The sequence below is a fragment of the Lampetra planeri genome, chromosome 7 (assembly GCF_965212315.1).
Source record: "Lampetra planeri chromosome 7, kcLamPlan1.2.h2, whole genome shotgun sequence".
NCBI lineage: Eukaryota > Metazoa > Chordata > Hyperoartia > Petromyzontiformes > Petromyzontidae > Lampetra > Lampetra planeri.
The window spans coordinates 14,065,972-14,084,630 of record NC_136113.1 but is presented as its reverse complement, the minus strand read 5'-3'; the positions used below and the strand labels follow the sequence as shown (position 1 = coordinate 14,084,630).

The window sequence follows — 18,659 nt, the reverse complement described above, 5'->3', positions numbered from 1 at the left end:
GTGACCAATACAGAACTTATGATAAATTACCTTGCAATATTCAACGCCACTTGAACGTTTTTAAAATACGCATCATGTTAACAGAACACTGGAATATGAACATCTATAAATGTTAATGGGGTATATATTATAGACGTATCTAAATTGGGACGAGAGAGACGTGGAATATTGTAATATATGTACAGGTACATAGAACTTCTTTCGCACCTTACGCAACCAACCGTGCTAATCGGAGGTTCTGTGGAAAGACGACAAACTCAACGCACACAAAAGGCAGTTCTGGAGGTGGTAGTCGGTGGTGTTTGGTTTTTGTTGACGTGGTGTGTAATGTTTTGAAAGAGATGGGTGGGGGCACCCCTTTCCCCGTCACTGCTCAGCCAATGGTGGCTGGGTTTGCATTCTAGGCCAGCCTCGTTCCAATGTTTGTTGTCAGATTCGGAGGCTAAAAAACCTCCAGACAGATGGAGAAACGTGAATTGGAGCTATATTTATACGCACAGCCGTCCATGAGAGATGAATCGTCCACCTTAATTTAGGCGCACGCGCGATTCCCAACTTATATCGATCTTTCCCAATGTACCATTCATCCACACTATCCATTGATGCCATTCTGCATGAGACAATCTTGTTTCTCGATTTAAGCAAGAGCCTGGCTGAGAATCACAACACATCCGTTTCACGCATACATATTTTTAGAGCGCAAGTCCACTTGTCAAGCACGTATATCTCCAATTTTTGTTTTGTTTTTACAGTTTTACCCAAAATAACATGTCGAGATGAAACCTCTGCTTTGGCAAGAGAGCTGCAGCACATTGCCCTCCCCAGGACTCAGCTCCTCCCAAACGCGAATCCGCACTCCCCTCGCCATTTAGAGACCTCCTCCAGCCACCCCCAGAGTGGCCGCTTCTTTGTTTTCGTCTCTTTACCAGCAGCAAGCAAGCAACCTAAAGCCATAAAACCCAGAAAAGAAACACAACAACAACAAAAAAAACACGTGCAATTTGTTTGATTTCTCTCCACGACTCGACCCGAACCACTCGAAATTCAATTCCCATTTAATTTCGGGGCATCGGTCCCTTGTTTAGACTTTTTTTTATGCCCCCTCCACCCAACGCCGCCTCTTAAATATCGCCTGCTTCTCGCCGTTTTGTCTCTCTCGCGTGTGTCGTGTCTTCGTGTCGCCTCTCCCCCTCCTCTTCTCTCCTTCTCGTACTCACCTCGAGAGCCGACGCTAATGGGCGATAGGATGTCGAGCCGGGACCTGGAGCGGGAGGCAAGCCACGCCGGCAGCTGGTACTCGGCCTCCGGTGAGTTAAGTCGGACAACCTCCACCTCTTCTACACAAACAAACCTACACCTCGCCGAGATTCTCATCTTGTAGCGAGAAATCGCCTGCTGGCTTGGAGACGGTGAGGTCTGGGCTGACAGCGGCGGGTAGCAAACGTCGAGGTTTTCGTAGAAACGCCGGGCGGGTGTCACCGCTCTCGCCTGCTCGCTCAACCGTTTTGCCTGCGGGGACCGCGGCTGAAAGCCTGCGGCCTTGTGCCGGCCACGTACCTCCCCGGCAATTTACATTCGGCACGAAATCCCGACGAGCTATTTCACAATCGCCGCTTTGAGAAGGAATAAATTATTTTATCACTTGGGGTATTGCTCAGAATGGGGGTTATAACGTGCCTTCTGATCCAATGGTTTGAATTCTATATTCTAATCGTGGGGATTAGTCTGTCTATTAGACGGTGTTTTAAGCAGGATTCACTCAATACAGAGCCTGGTTTTGTTGTTGACGTTAAAAATAAAAGTGCGTTATGTGGAGGCCCATGTGTTATTACTCGGGGCAGTATTTGTTACCATTGGCAAATTGTGCAACACTTTAATTAAGGGAACGTAGCAAAGTTAAGATGATAATTAAAGGTTGATTGGTCACATTAGAGAGGCCGCAACATGGAACGCTTTCGAGAGGGTTTGTTGGTGATGCGGAGTGATTAAATCGGCGCTAGAGGCATTGCAGGATCGTGAGGTTTGGCGACAGCTTAGGTGGAGGGTGGGGGGCGTCCTCCAGCAGTGGAGTGATCATGGTTGACGATGATGGTGATGAGACATTTGGGACTCATCAGGCACTAACAACAACAAATGAGTGGCAGTGAAGGCCGAGGTGGTTGGGGGGGGTTACTTCTGTTGGCTAAATCTGACGCGAACAGCCAAAGTGTGGCTGATCGAACTTAAAGCGTGGTCAAATGGAAATAGATTGGGTAAGTTGACCGCTCTGCGAAAACAAAACAAAGCGCCGCTCGAATTTCCCTCCCCATTGTTAATCATCCGCCGCACGGAGTTGCTGTGTGTGTGTGAGAACACCCGATCGGGATTGCGTTTGCAGGCGTCATCGCAGTATTGCTGAATGCCCGTGCGCCATCTTACGTCGGTGTGCCCCATCTAGCACCCCCCTTCCCCTTAGTAAGATGGCCGGCCCTGGTAAACCGCGTCACGTGTAGCTTCGAACCAACTCCCTGAGTAAGATGGCCGGCCCTGGTAAACCGCGTCTCGTATAGCATCGAACCAACTCCCTTAGTAAGATGGCCGGCCCTGGTGAACCGCGTCTCGTGTAGCCTCGAACTACCCTGATAAATGTATATTTAATTTTTCTACCTACGTGATTTTACCGAAAGAACCAAAGAGTATGGATTCCTGCAGTCACGAAAGCTTCAAATCGAGATTCACCCTGAGTAAGATGGCCGGCCCTGGTAAATCGCGTCTGCTGTGGTGGGCGCCTTCCGATTGGCTTGCAACACCGCGCGATAACGCTTCCTGATTGGACGACTATATGGAGAGGAAAAAAAGTAGTTCCAAAACAAGACGCGATGAGAAAGTGAGTCCCGTAAGAGGCTTCGTCGTTCGTAGGAGCGTATAAATAAAACGCCGCGACGAGAGAGACGGGCGTATTGTGTGCGCAGTATTCCGTAAAAAGTTTATGAATGGAATCAATCGGTTTGGCGGGGGTGAAAACGGGATTTTGTAAGCGGGCGGTGAAAAGGTCGCGCACTGCTTTGCCGCAACGAGCCTCAGAGACAGCGCTGGGTCAATGGGCGAGCTGCTCGTGACCAACGTCATCGGTCTGACCACGCCCCCTCTCAACCTCTCCACCCCCTTGAACCCCCCCCCCACCCCCCTCAACTTCCCCACCCCCCTAAACCCCCCCACACCCCTCAACCTCCCCCCCCCACACCCCTCAACCTCCCCACCCCCCTCAACCTCCCCAACCCCTTCAACCTCCCCACCCACCTTAACCCCCCCACCCCCCTCAACCCCCCCACCCCCCTCAACCCCCCCACCCCCCTCAACCCCCCCACACCCCTCAACCCCCCCACACCCCTCAACCCCCCCACCCCCCTCAACCCCCCACCCCCCTCAACCCCCCCACCCCCCTCAACCTCCCCACCCCCTTCAATCTCCCCACCCCCCTCAACCCCCCCACCCCCCTCAACCTCCCCACCCCCTTCAATCTCCCCACCCCCCTCAACCCCCCTCAACCTCCCCACCCCCTTCAATCTCCCCACCCCCCTCAACCCCCCCACCCCCCTCAACCTCCCCACCCCCCTCAACCCCCCCACCCCCCCTCAACCTCCCCACCCCCCTCAACCTCCCCACCCCCTTCAATCTCCCCACCCCCCTCAACCCCCCACCCCCCTCAACCTCCCCACCCCCTTCAATCTCCCCACCCCCCTCAACCCCCCCACCCCCAAGTTCAATGAAGCCCTTCGTGGCCACTGGCTCGCAATGCACTGCGAGATGACAATAGGGCAATTTAGCCCGGCTTGAGGCATTACAGTTAGACATGCGTGATCCAGGCATGACACGTGATAATTAGCCAGGAATGAGACTTGATAATTAGCCAGGCATGATAATTAGCCAGGCATGTGGCTTGAAACGTGTGCAGCCAGACACCTGGCTTTCTATTAAGAAATTGATATGCGTTGACACTTAGGCAGACATCCAGATAGACAGTTGTTCCATTGGGTGGCCTATTATGAAGGAATGTGTGTGTGGGAAGCTATGGCATGCTGCATGAGTCAAGCTACGGTTCCTGAATGTGGTGTTTCACATGTTATCAACATTCCTCATACACAGCAAAAATATATTTTTTTAATGTGACTTTTCATATTCTTGTTGGTATCGAAGACAACCCATTGGTTGCAAATCTACTTACAGAAACATGTTTTTATATATTTGAACAATACATTTGAGCTTAGATGAGTAAATAATATTCCATTCCCAATTAAACATTTTTTGTCTTATACCATAATTGTAGCACAAAGAATAGTGTTTTTTTTTTATTGCTAATGCTTTTCTATAAATAATAGGCAGTGTATCACCTTTGGAGCTTATTTAATCCGCCATGTTTTAATACCTGATGTCGTACATTTGTACACATCTTTAAATAAATTTCGATTTAAAGCTTTCGTGACTGCAGGGATTCATCTTTATTATGCTTTATTTTTATTATTTTATTATTTCCCTTCTACGTGACTTTACCGAAAGAACCAAGAAGATCTTTAAATAACTTTAAATGCCCTGTCATCTACTGAATGTTGCACATGGCAATAACGTTTACTTGGGAAATTCAGATACTGAGTGTAAGGTACAGTGCAGAGCATGAAGTGTTCCGCTGAACCTTTGTTTTCGTCGGGGATGTACGTTTCTTAACATTTTATTACGGGGCCATGACGGTTGACTTTTCCTTGTGGGCATTGGCGGTGTGGCTGGTAGTAAATGCACGTGCGTTTGGCTTCTCTAAACCCCTTTTGCAGGCTCACAGCTGTCAAGCCAGCTGGAGGGATGGCTCGCCCAGGCACAGGCCACCCGCCGGCCTGCAAGAGCCATCATTGCACCGTGAGTACCGGCCGAGAGCTGCAGTCACCGTCGGGGTGGTTGAAGTCTAATGACCCCATCTGGCTTGAGCACAAGGCTTGATTGGTAGGTTAGCTAATGATATTGATGATGGTGTACCCTTACACAGCCACCCTTGATCAATTATGGCTCGATAAACAACAACAACAAAAACAACAAAAACACGAGTTTATGAAAAACATTGTAGCTGTTGTGAGTTGTTGTGAGAGATGTTTGCTTTGATATTGCAGGCACGCCGGCTACTCGTATTGCGGATCGTGTGCGGCTCACGCCTATAAACAGGTGGACCCTGCTCAGACGTGAGTAACCACACGAGACGCAGACAAATTGAAGGCGGCTTAATAGTTGAGTCGTGTACAGTCCTCTCGCCTCCTGTGTGAGCGGCGCGTGCCATTATTCTGTTTACAGGAAACGAGTGTTCATTCTGGGACCATCCCACCATGTACACCTGTCGGGATGTGCACTCTCCTCTGTCTCCATCTACAAAACGCCCATCTACAACCTCCGCATTGACCAGAAGAGTAAGTTCCATAACGCTCGCAGGCATGTGCTCACGCAGGGGGTAGTGGTGTAGTTGTTAGTGCTCTGTGCTATGAATACAGCACCCTGAGTTTTATTCCAAGATGAACAGCGAAAACATCAGTGGCGATTATCTGAACCCGTCCTGGGCCTCTCCTAGGTCGACTGAGTCTCGAATGAGTACCTAGTGCGGTGTGTAAACATTACCACTCGGGGGAAAAAGGCGGTCAGGCGTGGTGCTGGCCACCCACCATGTGTACTATTCCGACCTTAAGAGGTGCTCGCTAACAGCACTTTCCCCAACAGGCTATTAAAGGCTATACGGGGGAGTCTTATGTGTGTGAATATATGAACTGACCTGTCTCTTGCTTCCAAATTCATTTACTTACAGTTTACTCGGAGCTGTCCCAGACAGGCATGTTTGAGAAGATGAGCGTGGAGGTGGATGAGGATGAACACAGCATTGAAATGCAGCTGCCTTACATTGCCAAGGTCATGGAGAGGTCAGAGATTAGGCTGTCGGTGTCAATAACAGTACTGTGTATAGAATATAGGCATGGCAGTGATTTATTCCCCCCCGCCCCCCGCCTCAATAGATGAAATGAATTGTCACAAATTAGTATCCTGATTGGGTTATGATTTTTACTGTAATTTCTGCTTCCCATTGTCCTGTCACATTTGTACAATTGTATGCACTCCGTTCGCCTAAATGTATCTTTGGCATATTATTTACATATAGTTTATATAAATTATAACTTTTCAATTTGTACATGCATACTTATGGGCACAGTGCCTTATGTGAATTGTGATATGGTCAAATGCAATTAGGAAATGTTTGTGGAAAGTGAAATAACTAGAACCATGCTGTTTTTTCATGAGCATAATAACAGCAGAACTTGTTTAGTTATGGTCAGTCTAAAGTTCAAAACGAATGAAAAATCTTTGATGCCCTTTTGCCCCCCCCCCCCCCCAGCCGACGAGATGATTTCACCATTGTGCCAGTCTTGGTGGGTTCTCTGAACGAGTCTCGCGAGTGTGAGTACGGGAGACTTTTCAGCAAGTACCTCGATGACCCAAACAACCTGTTTGTCTTCTCCTCCGACTTCTGTCACTGGGGTAAGGTTTTGCAACCATCATTTTCCACCAGTAACAATGAGAATTGCCGCGATGCAATTTGTTCACGACGCGACATAACGTTTCACACTTTTTAATAATCTTTTGTGTGTTGACATACTTATTTCGATGATTTTAAAAGTAATTCAACTGCAGCTCACCAGACATACGTTTGCCTTAATATTTTTTAATCATAACTTTACAATCTCTCATGCCTATAATGCACATGCTGTCAAAAAACAATGACGTCATACTACTCTGGCAACATTTAAAAGCACTGATATAACAGAGGCCTTTCTAATGGCACGGGAAAGTAACAGTCATTGTTCCAGTAACTGGTCATTAATTTGGAACTAGCCAGGGAGGAAAGATGACATCATAGTAACATGAAAATATATCCTTTGTCTGTTTGCAGGCCAGCGGTTTCGTTACACTTACTACGACGAGTCTCAAGGAGAGATCCACAAATCGATCGAGTACATTGACAAGATGGTAACCTTATCCGCATGCAGCATGCTCACTTGTGCATTGTGTGCTTAAGATGGTGTACATTACGTTTTCCAATGCAGTTTCCTGTTTCACATGAAGCTAACAGCAGGTGTGAAGGTCATCATACAAACTAGTGATTTTTGAGGATCACATTGTTTTGGAGTCTGTTCTGATGATTTTTTTTCTTCTATTAATCATTGGATTTGTTATCAAATTCTTTGGGTCTTTGGGTAAAGTCACGTAGATAGAACAATAAAATAATAAAAATTAAAATAAAGTTAAATAAATAAATATCACGACGTTTCGATCGCAACACAAGCAATCATCATTAGGTGAAATAAGAGGGGGGAAAAGCTGCTGAGGCAGGCTGTTTTAAAGGTTTTCCTGCTATCTTTTGTCTTTTTTTTCTCATCTGTCTCTTCCTGTGTATTTTTTGCCCTGATGGGTTTATTGTATTTCCTGTGTTATTGTTTGAGATGCTGTGATACTTAAGCAAGTAATGTTTTCCTTACAATTACGTATTTTAAGAAGAAATCCAAATATATTAGAAATTAAATAAATCACTCATCTGGTGGTATATTTATGTTAAATTATACAAATAACACAACGATAAAATGTGTAACTATTTGTTCGGAGTTTATTGCATCATTCACTGTCAAGCAAGTATGGGTACAATTTCTATCTCACAAGTATCCGTTTAAGTTGAACATTGCACACATTTGTTAATGTGCTGGCACATGGTCCAGTGTATATGGCTTGAATACAGCACTCTGGAGGCAAGGATGGTTGGATCAATACAGATTCATGTCTCTTGCTGGCCTGCCAGCTGATATCAGTAGAGGAAATTATTTCTGGAATCCTTGCAGAGCTTCAAGGGTTATTCGCTCATGTGCGTGGTGGGTTGCCTCCAAGTACTCCCGTTTCCTCCCACGTTCAAAACATATTTTAGCGAAATTGACCAAATATCCCAATGCAGGACCCTCCTGAATATAGTTGGCTTTAATTGATAAATATAGAAATTATAGATCTCCATTCTGTTTTCGGTATTGTGTCGCGTGTTGTTTGGCATGATGACCGATGTTTCGCTGGAATTTATTTCCTGAAAAAGAATCTCCCAGCAGCACGGTGGAGTGAAACGTACAACTTGAAAATACATCGAATAGCTTTTGAGCACGACTGAGCACCTACACAATAGGGCATCATTATTATTGTTAATGTGCACCTCACCGTGTGCCATCTCTTTGCAGGGTATGGACATTATTGAGCAGCTTGACCCCGCAGCTTTCAGCAGTTACCTGAAGAAGTACCGAAACACGATATGTGGACGACATCCCATCGGGGTCATGCTGAACGTGAGAGCCATCCCATTAACACACTCTGATCTCTTGTCCGATGTACAATCAAGCTGTGCTTGTGCCAGCATCAGGAGGCAACAGGTTGTTTGTCACTGTAGTCGCCTCGCTGTGCCACTTGTCACGCAACAAACGAGTCGAGATACATGTAGGTGACACCATGTGCTTGCAATGTACTGACTGACATCGTATGCAATCGCTGCGTTTTTAGCCTGACCCCTGGTTCTGCTGGCACTGAGGGCAGATTCAGATGTCTCGTGATGCTAGCATGTCCTGTTTGGTTCTGGTATGGCACGGCAAATAGCCAGTATAAAACCACCCTTACTGGGAGGGCTCTGCATTGGCCCTGCATTGGCTCAGATGTGACAGTGGAAGAAGGGGATAAGATGCTCTGGCGTTTGTCATAACCCTGTTGGAGTCCATCATTATTAACTTGCCAATGTCATTCCCTGTTGACGGCAGGCGGTTGCGGAGCTCCGGAACAAAGGCGCGAGTTTGTCCTTCAATTTCCTGAACTACGCACAGTCGAGCCACTGCCGCAAGTTCCAGGACAGCTCCGTGAGCTATGCAGCCGGCGCGCTGCAGGCATCGTGAAGGCGCTCGTACGTGACCCGGGCCACCGCGCAGTGGCATCGCGGGCCGAGGCCCCTCGCTTACCTTTTCTCCATCCGGCTCGGCTTAATGGCGGTGCTGCTCTGACCTGTCCGACCATCGACCGAATACGTTGCACTTGGCTTTTTCTCGCGTGTGCGTGCGCGTGCGTGCGTGCGCGTGCGTGCGTGTATCAGTCGGAGATTGGCGTGGGTCTTGAAAGGTTTGCTGTGCCCAGACTCGTGGCCGCAGTATTGAAGAAGGCTGTACGCCGCTACTGATTGCAATCCAAAGGCAGACTATAGACTGGTTGCTGTGATGTGTTGTTGCCTCGATGTTCTCTCTGCTTTTGTGAGGTTTATTTTTTCCTTTTAATTGCTTTGGTGTGTGGATATTTTTAATGTCTGAACTATTTACTCAAGCTTAAATAATGCCATGCTCTTGCAGAAGGGAAATGAAATCTTTTATGGTGTACAAAGCTTGTTATTTCTCTACAATTTCACCTGCTCCTAACTGCTAACCAAATATATTCAGACAGCAGTTTACATTGTGGCTTTGTATCGTAGATATAAACATGTTAACAAGTGTTTGGGTAATTTTATGATACAGAAGTATTAAGCCGTGGTGGTGTTGTAAAATTGTTGCTTGTAAGGCTTTATGCACAAAGAGATTGGGAAAATAAAATGTGATGGGAATGCATCGATTGCAAACTGTCTCTATGTTACAAATTTCACTTTAAAAGTAACTTTCCTGCACTGGCAAAACTTAACAGACGATGCACATTTACATTGCAGGTTAACAGCTGGATTTGAGAAGCATGCAAGATGCATTTTTGTCACATGATTGAAGTTTGTGCCCTGTACAATCCCCTTGCAGATGCTGCTGTGTAAATTCTAGGAACTGGATGAAATGTGGTTTTCAGCAGTGCGGTACTGGTGTTGTAAAATGTTGGCACATTTGTACTTAAGTTGTGGCGTGACGGTCGTGACCCCTCACCAATAAAGTGTAATGGTGCGAAAAGGTCTGTCCGTGGGTTGACGGCATATGTGGGAACGTGGGTGATATAAACGTTATCGTTGCTCGCTGTGTTCGCGGATGCGTGCATTGCCCATCTCGCACACCCCCTGTGTTCCTTCACAGGTTTGGACAGACTGCCTGGATTCGTATCCATTGCACAATCTCAAGAGTAGGATGAGAGAAGGTTTTTTTTAATCCAAGTTTATGTTCACTTTCTTTTGTGCGTTCAGGACTTCCCTGCGAGAGACTGAGTGACTTGTGTTCTCTGGGAGTCTTTGGATAATCTGTGCAGGTCATACTGCTCAGTGGAGTCCATTTTCATCCGTGAGACTTCGTCTCATTTTATAGAACAATGCTGCATGCAGCACGTGTACTGAAGTCGACTTTTGTCCGATCTGCCATCCGCCCTTTAACATCAATTGAAGGTTTCGTCAAAAATTATTTGTGTGTGTGTGTGTAAGGACTGTTTACTGTTAGTGTAAGAACTGCTTACTGTTACAAAAAAAACCCCAGACAAAGCAAAAACAAGCCGTTATAATTTTCACAACTCAATTATTTAGACTTTTAAATTGCTTGTGTTTTCATGCTTATTTTGTTACACGTTTGTACCTTTATGGAGCGCGCTTTCCATGTATACTCGCCGCTTACAAAGTGACTCGTTGCAGACCATTATCGGAAAAACAGCCCCTTTTCCCCCCACCCACTTCAATGGCCTCTGCTGTTCATGGCTCTGAAATGCCTATGGTCTTGTAGTTGTAGTGGTGAAGGAGTGTCTCTACTCCTGTAGAAGTAACGAATTAGATAGGCGTTACGCTTCAAGTTGCACTGATATGCCTTGCAATAAAGTGCTCTTTGTTTCACTCGGTCTGTGTTGTTGATGCTGCACCTGTTTGTAGGAAACAGTGGTTGTCCTGTGGTGACACTGGCTACCCGGTGGTATCGCGTGCGAGGCATGGGCCCTGGTGCAAGCAATGAAATGAGGCCCCCGTGACTGCCGTCTTTCATGACCCAACATCTCGACCCCCTCTGGTCCATGAGCCCTGGTTTAGTTGTACCACTGGGGCACCCATCTTAGACAAATGTGAAAATTCCACTTCTTGCTGTGGGCTGATTTATTGGGGCGACCGCCCTCTGCTCCTCCACCGATGCTTATTTGAGCAGGGACTCGAGCGTAAATTGAGACACGTAATGAGGGATACGTCAGATTCATTCTCAAAGCTTATAATTATATTTGTAGATTTTAAGCTTTCGTGACTGCAAGGATTCATATTCTTAGGTTTTTTCGGTAAAGTCACGTAGGTAAATTTTTTTTTTAATTAATAAAAGTTATAAAGAGCCACCTTTATTTGAAGACTTCCACAATAAGGGACCCGAGGCTTCCTGCTTGTCTTCCGGCTTGTATCTTCTTTCGTACGTCCCCACTCGTGCTCTACCCTTATATCTCCCTCAGCTGCCTTTCTCGAACCTTCTTGTCCTTGTTTTTAAATCCTTTATATTAAGTTCGCTTGCTTGCGCGCTTACGACCGTGCAAATCTTTTGGTCGTTTTTTAACCCAGTTCCCGTGATCCAATCGAGCCGACATTTTGCACACAGACTCGTTGTGCGTGACAATTTATTTTCGTGAAAAATTTTTTCCAAAATTTTCCACTTTTTAGGAAAACAAAAAATTTCATTTAATTTAAAATACCAATGTGATAAACATGAAACTCTTACTCAAGAAAAACAAATGAATAATACAATAAAACCGATGCCACGCATATAAAGGATTTATAGTGAAAAACTTTGTTTTTACGGGTTAATTTTTTACCTCTCGCCAATCTCTGTCATTTACCTTTAACGGATCCTTTTTGCTTTCCCGTTCGACTCTTATTCTCCACTCCCTTTAAAGTCTGCCTCCCGATCAATCGCTGTGGAGGTCTCTTTCTTCCAATCGGAGACCTTTGTTTATTTTTCATCACATGGCTTGGGGTAAATATTCGGCCATTGCACCTGTGTGGAGTCCCGTGAGAATGTCTTTCGATGCATAAATGCATTGTCAGAGGTTCACGGGATTTTGACTCGACGATGGAATTGCTGCGGAGGTGTGACAATTACAATGGGCTGAGTCAACCCTGGCCTGGACTTAAACTCGTGTTTAACTTTGGGTGCTTGCCCCCTTTACCAACCGAGGTGTATTGGCAAATGGGAAACACATGGATCGGGAGCGGCGGCTTTCTCTGGCAGTTGTGTAAGAAATAAACAGCTGTTGAGCATGGAGAGGCCATGAGTCATTGTTATTGGGTAAACAATTCTGCTAGGTGCGTTTTTGTTATGCATCTGTGCATGTGTATTTAATTTAGGCTACCAAAAAAAAGTGAAATAGTGCGTCATCATCGACCATCATCCTGCCAATGCTGGATGAAGGTCTCTCCAAGTTATCACCATTTCACGACCCTGCGATGCAAAAATATATCGATCCTGCACATGCGGCTAACGTTCATCCAAGTGTGTTCCCTCCTCTAGCTGTGGTTATATTTAATTTACAGTACTTTAGCTTATGTGTGCCTCATTACTCGGGTCTAAAAAATAAGTACCATTTTTTGGGAAGTCAGCGGTGGTTGTCCTCTGGATAGACAAGCACCCTTCATAGGAATGTGGAATTTTAATCACTGGAAATTCCGCATTTCCATGGCGAGATTTGATGGAATGGCAGCCAAAGGCGGGAGCGCAGCCGAGAGGACGTCCACCGTGGAGAAGTAGCGATAACATCATCTCTGCAGGAGCTACATGTTTTGTTGCACCGCAAGACTGCGGGACGGTGACACCTTGGGGAGGCCTTGATCCAGCAGTGGGTAGATCATTTCTGATGATGAGCGAAGGGCGGTGTATATGTATTGAAGAGAATCGGACAATTGTGAGAATGTGTTTTGTTCAGGAAAGCCTCACTTGAGCCTCAGGATTTTCAGGAGGGTCCTGCGTTGGGAAGGTTTGGCCAATTCTAGTTTAAGGAGTGGGGTTTGTATGATGGAATCAACCAGAGAACCCCCACTTCGCTGATAAGGTCAGAACACTAAGAAAGACCGTACGTGCGGGTTGACGATCCCACTTGCTGTACTGACATCTCCTGGCCACTTCGCATATCCTTAGCAAATCTCAGGACAATCCACCATCTTTCATCCAAAGCGCTGGGTCAAAGTCGTGAGTCGCCACGCCCGGCTGTAATCGAAAACAACATTTGTCAATAACACTGCCTGAAAAAAAATATAGGTGACGTTTCGGGAATCGGTTCTTCTTCGTAGCACAGGCTAGAGCAGGGGTCGGAAACGAAAACAACAAGAGCGATTTTTTTTTCAATTTCAGTAAAAAAAAAACTTCAAATACGAGACGGTGGCCCTGAACGACCTCACGAAACAGTCCTGAAAGAGCCGCATGCGGTTCTGGAGCCGCAGGTTGTCGACCCCTGCCCATGGTGAACTGGACTCCCATGGTAAACTTGACTTCCATGGTGAACTGGACTCCCATGGTGAACTGGACTCCCATGGTAAACTTGACTCCCATGGTGAACTGGACTCCCATGGTAAACTTGACTCCCATGGTAAACTGGACTCCCATAGTAAACTTGACTCCCATGGTAAACTGGACTCCCATGGTGAACTGGACTCCCACTGTGAACTAGACCCCCATGGTAAACTGGACTCCCATTTTAAACTGGACTCCCACGGTGAACTAGACCCCCATGGTAAACTGGACTCCCATGGTAAACTGGACTCCCACGGTGAACTGAACTCCGATGGTAAACTGGACTCCCACGGTGAACTGGACTCCCATGGTGAACTGGATTCCCACTGTGAACTAGACTCCCACGGCGAACTGAACTCCCATGGTAAACTGGACTCTCATAGTAAACTGGACTCCCATGGTAAACAGCCGCCGGATGCCGACCCCTGTGCCAGGTTGAGTTCCTCTGCCAGGAAATGTTTCCAACAAGCGCCTCCACCGCGACAAATTTGTCACGTCCCACCTCCAACCAATAACACCCAACAGCATCACCACCCCTGCCTGCCTGCCTGCCTCCTCCTCCTCCTCCCCGTACCTCCTACTGAGTCACATCACGCACCGCGTAACCTTTTATTTAAATAAATCAGGGGATCCTCCCTGCCCCGAAGTCACAACTTCACGGCGCAACAGAGAGAGAGAGAGGCGGAGAGTGCAAAGCGACTCAAGGCGCAAGGTCGACACCGACGCGAACCTCCTCCACTGGAGCGCCTCTCAAGTTGAGCTGAAGAAAGACACAGAGGTTTGGAACTCGACGCGCTATTTACTCCGACTGCTCTTCTCCTGTTACCCACGCAAGTAACTCTCGCACCTGTGACTCGCATTACGCACGCATGTGGTGTGTGCCTCGAGCTTGCGTTCCGATGGGGCCCCGTGATGCTGCTGACATCAACGTGTACGTACGCAGGTTGCTTTTTAAAAAAAACGCAGTCGAAACTTTATCGGGACGGTCCACAAAATTAGTCCTTGGACTCCTCCTTGAGGATTTCCTCGGCGAGACAATTGACAGCGTTGTTGTTGTTGTTGTTAGTTGTGTCGTGATGCTATACTTGTGGTGGGAAGAGCAGTGGCGCAGTGGGGTTCTCACTGCGCTACGAACGAGCCACCTATTCCTGGTTCGACTTCTTGTCCCCAGCCACGGCTGACATGAGTGGCGGGTGATATCTGAACGGCTTTTGCATCGGCACTTCAACAACCCGCACTGACCGGTGTGGTGAAGTATGGTCAAACCATCTCCCCCCACACCCCCCCCCCCCCCCATGACGTGGGAATATGTTCATCCAGCAGTGGATTGACACAGTAGCCTCATACAGGTAGGAACAACAGGTTCCACACTGCCCACCAGGGATTATTTGTCTGTCTGTCTGTCGTGCATATTTGTCTGTCGTGCACGAATGCGCTGGCCAACCAAGTTCCTACCTGCCCACTCCGAAGGAACGTGTAATGTGTTAAATTAAATTAGAGTTACATCGGGTGTGCCGCGTGTGCGCGCGATTACAGAACCTTTAAAACGTCTTGAGACTCGGAGATATTTAGCTGGGTGCTGTAATTGGAATCATCATCGGGATTCTTGTTTACCATGCTACAATGGCATTCAGGTTTCCCTCGCTGTATGCGGTAGTAGATGCGTTCCCAAAAAAGTGCTGCCCTGCCGAGCAGCGCGTACAATGCACGCACAACGTTGTCTCACGACCGACTGCGTAGCCGCATGTGAGTGAAATCAACCCGCATAGAACGAATTTTGAGTAAGAAGATTTAGTTATCCGCATATACGCGAAATCGCACAAACAGAACCCGCGTGAAGCGAGGGAAACCTGGATTATATTAACCTCACAGAACTTCACCGAAAGATTCTCCTGAGCCTCGGTGAGGCTTTCCTGAACAAACAATTGGGCATTGTTATTGATTCCAAAATACCGTAGCCGAGTTCTTACTGTTATTTAGTAAATGCCCTGTGTGTGTTTTATATGTAAATGTGGAATTGAAATTTTCAAAGTGCGAGAAAACCCATCACTACAGACACAAACTATCAACAAAAAGCTGTGACATTGTTTCGCATTCGCATCGCCACACCTTTTGGCACGCACTGTGATCTGTTCTGCAAGCGATATATGGCACGGCAACGCGTCCCAGACAATGGTTATAAGATTATTATTTCACACAGGATCGTGATATATAGTATCGGATGGTTTGGCTGGGTGAGGGAGGGCTCCATCCAGCAATGAACTGATCATGATAGATGACGCTGCTGCTGGTGATGATGAATATAAAACTCTGTAGCCAACCCTCAGACGTTTGGTGCCCATTAAAAATGCAAGCTGTCTTTGTAATATCTTCATGAAAAATGCTCACGCGAGGCATTGGATTGTGCTCATCTCAGTTGGTGAAACCAGAGCGAGTGGTGGAAATCCCACACTTCTCTGGCGAGGGTGAGTCTTTGTGCATTTCAAAACGAAAAGCCAATTGTTGTTTACTGCCTTGGCGGCTTGTGCCGAGTGTCCTCGCTCTCAAGCAGCAGTGTGGCTGCCGACACGGGAGTAGAACTCAATGGAATTTGTCCTCACGGTGAGACACATTCATGGACACGTTCAATTTAATCGTGGCATTGCAATAACCGCCAAGACAGCCGTGTAAATTTGCGCAACTTGGTTGCATGAAACTGAGTCGCTTACGTGAAGACGTCTCTGCGACCAGTTAGTTGCAAGCAGTTGAGCAACCGGTCGCTCGGGCGTAGATTTGGTTTAGGACTGCGAAACATGACATAATATACCGTGGGATGAGTGCCTGCTCATGAGTAGGCGGCCAGTGTGACACGAGTGAGTTGTTGTGTTCACAACCACGCCCGGTAACACCTTTCACTCCCCATTGTTGATGTTTAGCGCGCACTGTGCCAAGAATATTACTTGTTTCAATTAGCGGCCAGGACAGGCTCCCATGTCAATGAATCAACATGCAAACACACACACACACTGTACTTGAATGTGTTTGCACTCGAGATACATCCATCCTAACACAGGATTATTGGTCGGGTAACTCCAAGTCGTCAGACAATATGTAATGATCAGTTTGATTTCAAAAGACAAGGCGTTCCTAAGGATGCCCTTTTAGGCAAATATTATCAGAATTAGAGGGACGTGCATTACCATCACGTACTTCTAATTCAGCTAAACAATATCAGTGGGATGTAATACAAAACATTTGTTCAACATAACGAGGATCTGTTTTCAAAACCACATTAATTAAATGCGATTTTAGCCTATAGGCTATCCAGCCCAACGGAATAATTATATAATTTGTAACACGCACGAATTTCCCAGACATTAATGACCATGATTCTGAGGTATGGAGCGAAGGTTAATGCCACTCAAAAGCCATGGGGAATTGGGTGGCCTTTAATAAAGAGGTGGGCCTTTAATTGTCTCTTTAAAATCGGTATATATTGAATGCTGTTGATGTAGCATTGGTTTAAGTGGCTTTCAATCTTCTGAGTCTCATCAGGAGAGTGTGCCCTCTTAAATAAATGCTGCTGGGCTGCCTGATGTTACGAGGCAAGATCCCTCCACGAAGACCATGGCAGGTTGTGCTGACTAAGGTTGAAAATAAAATGCTGTACCCAAATAGTTAATGACCAAACATCTTGAATATGACCTCAATAAAAAATATATAATCTCTACATTAACCCATTAAATTGCATTACAGCTCTTTAAATCCATTTGGAAAATCTGTAAGGCTAAATAAAGGGACAATGCCATATTGTAGTAGTGTAAAGCGTCCTAGTTCAACTCCGGTATATTGTTCCATGTTATTACAATGCAGTGGAATAGCTATCGAGTGTGCAGGCTGTGCAACTGCACCCTAGCCCATGGACCAGAGGGGGCCCGGTTTCTGGGCTACTAAGAGGGAAGAATTGGACAGGGGCCCCATTTAATGATTTGCAGCAGGGCCCTTGTCAATCGACCACACCACGCCACTGCTACAAGGTGGTGTTTGGCTTAAGGTGTCACAATACGTGCATGTCTGTGTGTGGGGATTGGTAGTGTAGTGGTTCTCACTGCGCTATGAACCTGGTGACCCGAGTTTGATTCTCGAATTTTTGAACCAGTCCTGTGCCTCCCCTAGATCGGCTCAGCCTTATATAAGTACCTGGTGTGGCAATACATCAGAACTGGGGAGACAAAAGCTGCCAGGCGTGGTGTTAGCCACCCACCCACCCACTCGTGTGTGGTGCCAGCCCTCATAGGTGCTCACGGACAGCACTTGCCCCAACAGTCTGTTAAGGCTATATGGGGGATCTTTGTCTTTATGCGCGTGTCTGATGTAGGAACGTGGCATCGAACCAGCCCAGTCATGGAGCCCGTGCCTGCACTCGTTATCGTGGGATGTCTCCTCCTACTTGGCCTTGCCCCCGTCTCTCTAGCCTCGCCGGTGAGTTTTACCAGCTGCACATTTAAAAGCACGATCTAGATATTACACGGATACAGGTAAACACAGGAGTACCAAGGGAGGCACCACCTCGTTTGGAGGAGCGGCAACCTCGGTGTGAAACCCTTGAGGTTGGAAGAGCTTGCAAAAGCGAAGCAGACCTTGGAGCTCACGTGCCGAATGTCTTACTGCTGTGGAATCCGGCAGAAGGAAGGAAGTGATGGCAAGCTGCGATGGCATCAACAATACGTTAATTGAAGAAACAACATTATAGGCGACGTTTTGGCGGACAATGGTCGTTTTTCATAGCACATAATGGCTGCGATGGCATTTTTAATTGAACTCGAGTGCCTCACCAGCCTCCCTGAGGAACTGCGTCTGAATAGGGGGCACAGGAATTAGGGGAGCCCTGCTGCTCATTGGGGGATGGGGGGGGGTTAATGGGACTTTTTTCTCACGTGCCTTTCCTGGATATAAATGTAAAGAACAACCCCAACTCCGGGTGTAGCCCATAGCGGGCTTCGGCAAAATTTCCGCATCGCCGATTGCACGTCAGTGACAGGTCGTGTTTGGTAAATCCACTGCTGGATGAGGGCCTCCCCATGCCATACGGCTCTTGGGGGTAATTTCATTATCCTTCACCACGCTGGCCAGTGCAAATTCGGTGAGGGCAAGGAGCATAGACCTGGGGGTATAGAAGTACAGTACAATAATGGA

General features: G+C 46.9%; 2 protein-coding genes across 3 annotated transcripts in view; both read left to right on the top strand.

Annotated features, from left to right (window-relative positions):
• Positions 1–871: 871 nt before the first annotated feature.
• MEMO1 (mediator of cell motility 1) lies at positions 872–10,846 on the top strand. Its single transcript, XM_078596461.1, has 9 exons — positions 872–1,307; positions 4,806–4,887; positions 5,136–5,204; positions 5,314–5,426; positions 5,816–5,927; positions 6,398–6,540; positions 6,953–7,029; positions 8,274–8,378; positions 8,841–10,846. Exons 1-9 carry the CDS (start codon positions 1,235–1,237, stop codon positions 8,970–8,972), a joined length of 906 nt encoding a protein of 301 aa, XP_078452587.1. The 5' UTR covers positions 872–1,234; the 3' UTR covers positions 8,973–10,846.
• Positions 10,847–14,122: 3,276 nt separating this feature from the next.
• LOC144720031 (papilin-like) overlaps positions 14,123–18,659 on the top strand; it is a 52,703-nt gene continuing 48,166 nt past the window's right edge. The window contains exons 1-2 of one of the 2 annotated variants that reach the window (XM_078596458.1): positions 14,123–14,262; positions 17,842–17,945. In XM_078596458.1, coding sequence (XP_078452584.1) covers positions 17,868–17,945 — 78 coding nt within the window. In that variant the 5' untranslated portion in view covers positions 14,123–14,262; positions 17,842–17,867. Of the gene's footprint in view, positions 14,319–17,841; positions 17,946–18,659 lie in introns of both variants that reach the window. The other variant, XM_078596457.1, reaches the window with a different exon arrangement.

What these genes read in the sequence shown, in the direction of transcription:
- MEMO1 (XM_078596461.1), top strand. Translation starts at nt 1,235, where the DNA reads ATGGGCGATAGGATGTCGAGCCGGGACCTGGAGCGGGAGGCAAGCCAC. An exon ending in CAGGTGGACCCTGCTCAGAC is followed by an intron (nt 5,205 to 5,313) that starts GTGAGTAACCAC and finishes TTCTGTTTACAG; the next exon opens with GAAACGAGTGTTCATTCTGG. An exon ending in CCATCGGGGTCATGCTGAAC is followed by an intron (nt 8,379 to 8,840) that starts GTGAGAGCCATC and finishes TGTTGACGGCAG; the next exon opens with GCGGTTGCGGAGCTCCGGAA.